This window comes from Lepus europaeus, chromosome 5 (assembly GCF_033115175.1).
Source record: "Lepus europaeus isolate LE1 chromosome 5, mLepTim1.pri, whole genome shotgun sequence".
In the NCBI taxonomy this organism is placed as follows: Eukaryota; Metazoa; Chordata; class Mammalia; order Lagomorpha; family Leporidae; genus Lepus; species Lepus europaeus.
The window spans coordinates 50063885-50072840 of NC_084831.1; the positions used below are offsets into that span (position 1 = coordinate 50063885).

At 43.5% G+C, this 8956-nt stretch overlaps 1 protein-coding gene across 4 annotated transcripts in view; it reads right to left on the minus strand.

The window, feature by feature from the left end:
* MYSM1 (Myb like, SWIRM and MPN domains 1) overlaps positions 1–7616 on the minus strand; it is a 48666-nt gene extending 41050 nt beyond the window's left edge. For 2 of the 4 annotated variants that reach the window (XM_062191426.1, XM_062191425.1), the window contains exons 1-3: positions 7534–7616; positions 3581–3659; positions 1456–1526 (exon numbers count right to left, since the gene is read on the minus strand). In XM_062191426.1, the coding sequence (XP_062047410.1) occupies positions 1456–1526; positions 3581–3659; positions 7534–7598 (215 nt within the window). In that variant the 5' untranslated portion in view covers positions 7599–7616. Of the gene's footprint in view, positions 1–1455; positions 1527–3580; positions 3660–7533 lie in introns of those variants that run through there. The other 2 variants (XM_062191428.1, XM_062191427.1) reach the window with 1 other exon arrangement.
* Between the last annotated feature and the right edge of the window lie 1340 nt (positions 7617–8956).

Consider the following 8956-nt stretch of genomic DNA (forward strand, 5'->3'; position numbering starts at 1 on the left):
AAAAACTCTAAAAACAGTCAGCTTATAATTAAAGATACCAGGAGACACTCTAAAATTAACACAGCCTTAATTGGGAATAAAAGTAACAGAAAAATTCTGGCTTACATAGTAGGCAGAAATCGATGAAATGAAGATGAAGAGTTAAAAATAAACCACCACTTATTGGGCTATTATTAATAATCTTTATAATGGAACCAGCATTGTGGTGTAGTGGGTAAAGCTGCCACCTGCAATGCTCTCATCCCACATGGGTGCTGATTCGAGTCCTGGCTGCTCCACTTTCAATCCAGCTCCCTGCTAATATGCCTGGGAAAACAGCATCAGATGCCACCAGTGGTTGGGCTCCTGCAACCCATGAGGGAGACCCAGATGAAAGTCCTGGCGCCTGGCTTTGGCCTGGCCCAGCCCTGGCTACTGCAGCCACTTGGGGAGTGAATCAGCAGACAGAAGATGTCTGTCTCTCTCTCTCTTACTCTGTATTTCAACTAAATAAAAAATAACTCATTAAAAATCTATACATTATAAAATCAGAAATCATTTTCTTTCAATTCTCTTTCACATATTAAAAACTGAGATCCAAAGGAGTACAACTTCCAAAGTCACACACAGAGGAAAAAAACAAAGAAAGAAACCAGTGGCTGACCCACAGACAAGAACCTGCAACTTGGAGCTAAAAAAAATCTTCCCCCAGTAGTATTTGTCTTGTGCTTTATACTTAAGATTCCTCCTACTTAACACCTGTAAACTGGTAGAGAAAAATGAGAACTTTTACATATTCTAATTCTGTATCCTTGGACAAATGAACATCTCTGGTTTCAGTTTATATAACTGTAAAAATGGAAGCCTAGACTTAAGGTTCTAATTGAGTTAAATGTTCTATAATTTCTCCTCAATATCCAGGTATCACAGAGAGCTGGCTGACAACAGAAACTCAAAAATTAGATCTCAGAATAAGTGAAACAGATCACAAGAATAAAATGTTGCTTTTTTGCATAGATATGTAACATGGTTATTACATAACAGTTACTAGTAAATAACAGGAACCTCTTTTATCTTTTGCATTTATAGATTTTTGCCATGAAATCTTTTTTCTTTTTATGTTTTAAGACTTATTTATTCATATGAAAGGCAGAGTTAGAGAGAAAGAGATATCTTCCATCCACTGGTTCACTCCTCAAATGGACGCAATGGCTGAGGCTGGGCCAGGCCAAAGCCAGGAGCTGGCAGCTTCTTCCGGGCCTCCCACATGGGTGTAGGGGTCCAAGCACCTGGGCCATCCCCCACTGATTTTCCAGGCTCATTGGCAGGGAGCTGGATTGGAAGTGGAACAGCTGGGACTTAAACCAGCACCCCCACGGGATGCCGGTGCTGCAGGCCATGGCTTTAACCTGCTGCGTACAGTGCCAGCCCCTTAACCATGAAATCTTTACTTTTCTCATAATCATTAAAGGATACTCTTCTTCCAATAACATTTTTTCAATGACAGCTCTGTTCTCTTCACTGATGGTGCTATCCAGAGTCCAAGGCTATTAAAAAAGAACATATTATTTATTTAATACTTTTGAAATTATCTTTTAAGTTTTATTAAATAAAAACAAAATATTATGATGATTATAAATAAAAATAGCAACCATTTTACTGAGCACACAGACATCTTTGATTTCCATGATAATACCAAGAACTGGGCAGTAACACTTCATAGATGCAGCCACAGCACTGCTAGCATTTTAAGAACAGACTTAAGTCTGTTGGATTGTTAAGTCTCACAACTTACCTATATTGTTACCTTATCATACCTTATGATAAGGTAACAACCTATATTGTTATATATCATAAGGTATGATAAGGTAACAATAACTACCATGAATGAGGAATTACTAGATGCCAAACGTTTCACTAAACATTTCACCTATTTCTAAAGTTTATCACAATTCTTTTCCCCCCCTCAGCCACAATCTTTCTGTTGGTGATCACACTCGTTTTCAACTCTCAAAAATTTTCAGTTCATGTCTCTTCTCTAAGATCTAAATCATATCCAACCACCCATTCAAGAGTTCCACTGGCTAAATAACTGGCTTCTTAAATTTAACATATTTAAAATTAAGAATCAACTGTCATGCCAGCGCTGTAGCTCACTTGGCTAATCCTCCACCTGCGGTGCCAGCACACCGGGTTCTAGTCCTGGTTGGGGCACCGGGTACCAGTCCTGGTTGCTCCTCTTCCAGTCCAGCTCTCTGCCGTGGCCCGGGAGGGCAGTGGAGGATGGCCCCAGTGCTTGGGTCCCTGCACACGCATGGGAGACTGGGAGGAAACACCTGGCTCCTGGCTTCAGATTGGCGCAGCATGGGCTGTGGCAGCCATTAGGGGAGTGAACCAACTTTTCTCTCTGTCTCTCTCTCACTGTCTATAACTGTGTCAACTTAAAAAAAAAAGAACCAACTATCACATATCTCAATCAGTTCTTCCCCTTGGCTTTCCAACTTTATAGAAGGTGCTAATAGTCATTAAATCATTCTATCTATAAATCCAGGAATTATGATGGATTCTTTTCATATCCTTCAATTCCCACATCCAATCTACCAATAGTTCTATCTCCAAAATACAATTGAAGTCTGTCCATTTCTGTCTCTTCTGTTACCACCTCAAGCCAAGTCACCATCATCATATCTTGCTTCGATTACTAAAAATGTTTATGATCTGGTCCCTTTGACCCTATTTTTGCTTTCCTCTAATTTAATCTTCATGGCATTCAAAACAAATTCTATAAAAATGAACTTATTCATCTACATAAAATTTACATAAAATGTTCCAATGAGATGCCAATTCACTTACAATAAACTTAAGCCCTTTAACATACTCCAGACCCATAAGGCTTCTGTAACAGAACTCTCACCTGCCTTCCCAGCCTTGACACATATTGTCACCCTTCCCCTTCCTACATTACTTTAGACATAGGCCTTCAACTGCAACTTTTATGCTTGCTGTTTCTTCTGCCTAGAATCTTTTATCAACTCTTCACATACCTACCCTTTCTTCTCATCATTTTTCAACTTAAATGTTACCTCCTCAGAGTTCCCCTTGCTGACAACTTTACCTAAAGTAGTTCCCCCCTCCAGTATTCTCAGCTGGCATCTTATTTCCCTGATGATCTATGTTTGTCTGCTTGTTCATAACCTGACTCCTCTTGAGAATGTAAATTCCCTTAGAGCAAGATTATGTCTATCTTCACTATACCTGTATCCCCCAACCTGGCTGAGAGTCTGGCACACAGCAGAGTTCAATACATAACTGCTACAACACTGTGATAATCTCCACTTTTGAGGTGAAGACAGTGAAGTTCACAACCTGAGATGTGGTAGAGCATGGATTTGTGCCTAAATTTAGGTACCTCCAGAGTTGTTTCCTAATGGGCCACTTTTCAAAGTCAAAAGAAGAGTTCTTCTATCCTTAAAGTACGAAAAGTGTTTCAATGTATTATTGCAGTGACTGCTGAGAACCAGCACGAAGTAAAAAGGAAAAGAGACACCCTAGAGCAGTGAGTAACAGCGTAGGGCACCAGAGAGTTTTATAAAATACTTACAATAAGGCCATTCTCATTTCTCCACGATGAGTCAAGATAGTGTTCTTGCTGTAAAACTGATGCTGTATTTTCATCACTTCTGTAGTAATTAAGAAAATGGGCATAAAAATGGTATTATATCAGTTAACAGATATAAGTCACATAGCATAGGGATTGGCGGGTTGTAGATGTGAAGCGAATATTTCATTCCCTTCTCCCCTTAGCAAGCAGATTTAACACTGCAGAAATGCCTGCCCTACCTCTCTTGCCTCTGAAATACATAGTGGCTTTAGGCTACAATAACTAAATTGCAAAACATCAAGTCTGACTATTTACAACTTCTTGAGAAAAGAATATCTCAGCATAGCAAACCACAATAAGCTCAGTGGCCAAGAATTAACACTTCAGTTTCTCCTAACTAGTATCCATATATACACAGGAACTCGTTTAAGATATTTTTATGTTCATAAGGGATCAAACTTTGTTAAATCTCTTACTCCTTTTACTGAACAATAACTCTCTAAAGTCAGTGTTCACCTCACATGCAAACAGGCTGAACAGTTAAGTGTGGGGAGGCCCAATCTATGAGACAATCAAATGCGACATTCTGCTTTTGTATGCTTACAGATAGTTTCCTAGTTATTCAGTTAACTAGACTTAGTCTAGTGGTAAGAATTTTGTACCTTTAAGGTTATAAAAATCTATTAATAGGTTTATACATTGAATCTTTCATTAGCCCTACAGCAGTTTTGATAGACTATGGGGCCAACAGGTCATGCTCTACAATGAACTAACAGCAATAATTTCTCTGAACTGCTGATGGGAAAATGGTTTAAATTTAAGCATCAACTCTGATCTGGAAGAGGATAACTGGAAGACAAAATAAAGAAGGACTCCAAGACTTGTATCAGCAGAAGGAAACCTTTGCTCAAGTAACGAGGTCTGCCCAGAGTGCACGAGGTAGAACTCCCACCATTTCAACTTCATTACAAAATCTTTTTACACAGTATTCCTCAGTAAAAATTATTAGCAACATCCATGCTGACACTGACCTGAATCTCCACAGGTACCACAAACTGACATCTTTAACCTGAAATCACCTTTCCTCCCAGATCTGCTCTCTTCCATTGTTCTCTATCTCAGTCAAGGGCACCTCCATCTCCCTAGTGGTAGGCCCATGCCCGAAATCTGAGCCTGCTCTTTTTTCTTCACAACCACATTCAGTCTGCTGCCATTTATGCTGTTTCTCTCTGTTCAAGTCCTGTCCTTCCACTACACCCTTATTTGTCTCCAAGGCCCCATAGTTTCAGACCTTAAAATTTTCCTGGATTATAAGAGACAAAATTGACCATTCACCTTCCCCCCTTTCTTAAGCTGGATCAGAAATGGAGGTGGCACTTGAACCCAGACACTCTGATATTGGATGTGGGCATCCCAGGTGGCAGTTTAACCTGCTGTGTCACAACGCCCACCCCATATTTGGTGAATGAAATGAACAAGGTATGTGAGGCATGGACCACACAGTTCTCTACTAGTTAGAAAATGAATACACACACACACACACACGTATTTAAAAATAACTGCAGAATGCAGGGAATACATGATCAGATCTGTATAAAAGACTAGCTTCCTGAAAGAACTGAAGGGGGCCAAGGTGACAGAAGAGCAAAGAGGAAGTAACTATAAAAATATTGGAGAAAGGTGACAGCTTATACCTAGGGAACAAGCAATCTAACAGGACTGAATATATAACAGGAGTGAATATATCTGAAAAGATATTTAGAGAGAAACAACAGGCCCTTAATAACCAACAGGATGAGGGCAGTGAAAGGAGAGAAACTAGGAAAAGGGATGAAGCTTAGGTCTGTCTTAGGTGACTGGGTCGATGCTGGTGCCACTACTGAATTAGGGAACACTGCAGACACATTTGGTGGGGAAGATTTAAAAGCTGAGATGGAGATGCTGTGTAAAATCCAAGTACAGACAGATTCAGAGAGCTGGGCAAATGAAGCTGAAGCTCAGAAGAAAGGTCAACGTTGGTCACAGATTTGGGAAATATCAGCAAATACTAGGTTGAACGTAGGAAAACTACCATTTTTATAGGTAAAAAATGGTCAACCACTGCCAAAATTTCAGATGGTTCAATCCAACAGAAATCACGGGTCTTGAGAGATTGTATCATTAGGAACTGCGTGATCAGTATATATAAGTCCTACAAAACCCCTTTTAACACAATGATTTAAAGAACAAGCAGAAGGAAAGATGGATGAGACTGGTAAGAGTACAAGGAAACTCAAAGTTTCAATGCCATCTTTTAACATTGAAACCTAGCACTTAGCAAGCACTTGACAGGATATTTTAAATCAATCTCCAAGGGTTCCACAGATACTATCATCAGCTATAACTACACACTGCATAGATACCATTCACACTAAATTCCGTATGACTAGTGCCCCAATACCTTGGGCACCAATCATTAGAACATACTATTAACAATGCTCCTTAGAGTTGTGTAAGGCCAAGGGTCTAACCATCAGGAACCATCACCTTTGTAAGAGACTAAGGTGACCACTGCCTCCGTAGACCTAAGGCTCAAGTAAAACAGAAAGATGAAAAGAGAAAAGGGAGAAAAATTAAGAACAATTAGAAAAATTAAAACAAACCCCGGAGGAGCCAGCCAGCATCCTCAGATAATCTTTAGTATTTCCAAAATGAGAACTCACTTCTTTCTGGACTGCAGATAACTATCCACGCCTATCTTACTGACTTGTGAAAAGTAAATATCAAACATGGAAAAGAACTTGGTCAGGATTTAAACACTACATGAATAAGAACAGGCTTTGGATTTCTTTGCCTAGAGATTTGAAGGAGACTGGTGTGTGAGTTTAATTACCATCATAGTGCTTTACAATGCTTTGAAGTGGGTAAGACATTTATGTATCTTTGTGCTTCATGGGCAGGTTGGTACTCCTATTCAGGGGCCCTGAAATTACGTGAAATTGCCTCTTTAAAGGTCAAAAATGATCTAACACAGGGCAATTTCCTTTAGTTCAGATTCCAGTAAGTCGACAATTTTATAAGCAACATAGCTGGTTGCATTGAGAACCTGGTTCTTCCAATTCCAACCTAGTGCAGATCCATGACTGAAAGACGACTCATTTCTTACAGACCCAGGAGTCAAACAAAGTTCTGTTTCAAACCGCATTGATCTATTTTGCAGGAATCGGTGTTGAACAAAGTGTGGTCCCTCACTGGATCCTCACATCCCTTACCATACCGAAGGATAACGGGTTGGAAAAGGACACAATGACAGGGCACCTACCATATGCTAATTATTTCATTTGATCTTCAACAACAACTTTATGGGGTACTTATTTCATTCTCAATTTAAACGAACGGTCCGAGGCTCAGACAATGTAAGGGCCTCGCCCAAGGTCACACTGCTGGTAACTGGTAGGACCAGCGAATGCAGAAGGAAAACCCAGAACTGTCAAACTCTAAAATCCGGCCCCCTCACTTTAAGCAGTTTCTCAGGAAGTTTTTCACGGCTATCTCTAGGTTGAAGAAGGGAGAAACGACTCGCTCAAGATCCCAGGGGTTGCAACCTAGGAACAGGAGTCCCTGAGCTAAGTCTCGTCCAGCGGCCAGATTCTGGAAAGATGGAAACATCAGAAAGAATCTAACTGTCGGAAGAAGCGCAACGTGCTAGTTAAACTACGCCCTCACAGCACTGCGGTAAAGGGTCAAAGAGCTGTCCCGACGCTTCAGCACCTGAGCCCCAGGCACCAGCACGCTGGGCTCCGAGCAAGCCAGACGGCGGAACCGGCGCGGCGCCTTCCGGGCCGCCAGCAGACCCAGATCCGGGGAATGTATTCTCCTTCCTGAGCTCTTGTGGGACCTGTGGGCTCTCCAGGGTCCTCTCCCCGCCTCCGCGCCCCGCCCAGCCCCGGAGAGACCCAGGATCCCCGCCTCACCCCGGCTGTGCCGCTGCTGCCACCACATCCCCTTCGATATCCACATCCGCCTCCTCAGCCGCCATGATGAGACCTGACCCCGTCCGTCCTCCCGCGAGATCTCGCGAGAGGTGAAGAGCCCGGGGGCAGGGCCGAATGCGTCAGGGGGCGGGGCTGGAGCCACATCTAGCCCCTCCCGTGTTGGGGAGGCGGGGCTTCCGGAGGAAAGGCGTCCCCGGAGACCTGGGAAGGTATTGAGATTGCCGTTTTAAGATGTCCGTTGAGTAGGATTAGGGATTGGTAGAAAGTAGGGTATATAGTCAAAGTAAAGGTAGAATGAAGGTGCCCATCACTGATCTTTACAGAGCGGGCCGGGGTGGGGAGCCTGGCAGGACTACCTGGATATACATCACACCAGTGGGAAAGGTGCCTGCTAGCCTGCAACGTGTGAACAGTGTCTCCTGCACTGTACTGCAGCACTGAAGAGTTGTCCACGTCCAGCCCAGGCATCAGTGGAAGCAAGGAAGGGCCTGGCCAGAATGCGGAGTTTCCCCAAGCCATTTCTTTTCTTTCTTTCTTTCTTTCTTTCTTTCTTTTTTTTTTTTTTTGGACAGGCAGAGTGGATAGTGAGAGAGAGAGAGAGAGAGAAAGGTCTTCCTTTTTGCCGTTGGTTCACCCTGCAATGGCCGCTGCGACCGGCACAATGCGCTGATCCGAAGGCAGGAGCCAGGTGCTTATCCTGGTCTCCCATGCGGGTGCAGGGCCCAAGCACTTGGGTCATCCTCCACTGCACTCCCTGGCCACAGCAGAGAGCTGGCCTGGAAGAGGGGCAACCGGGACAGAATCCGGCGCCCCGAATGGGACTAGAACCCGGTGTGTTGGTGAGCCGCGGCGCCAGACCCAAGCCATTTCAAGCCCTCCCTCCCCAGAGACGATAAAGTGAAGTCTCTCCCCAACACCTCCCCCAACACACCCCGCACCATGCTCTGGGCTGATTAGATTGATGGGGACCTGGCTCTCTGAGGGTCTAGGCTAACCCTACCCGACAGGATGATGCTACACCCTCACATTCAGGTGAACTCCAGAGGCCTGGTCTCCTGTTTAAAATGTCCCGTCCTACAGGCCTTCAACCCTGGGACTTGTGGCAAGACCCATGTTTCTCGTTAAGTAGTTTGGAAGCAGAATGGATTCGTATTTCAGAAATGCTTGTTGCATTCCTCCTGTGCTGAGGAAATGGCATTGAATAAGATGGACTCAGCGTCTGCCCTCAAAGAGCCGCTCAAGCAGGCGATTTCAAGGCGAGGTAATAAGCTTCCTGGCAAGACTTCGGGGCTGATATGGGATCACAGGGGAGGGGCGGCTTAGCCTGGAGTGAGCTCCGCCCCTGTACCATACTTCGGAGGAGTTCGTTGATCGGTCAAATTCTGAAGGCTCCCATAGCCTT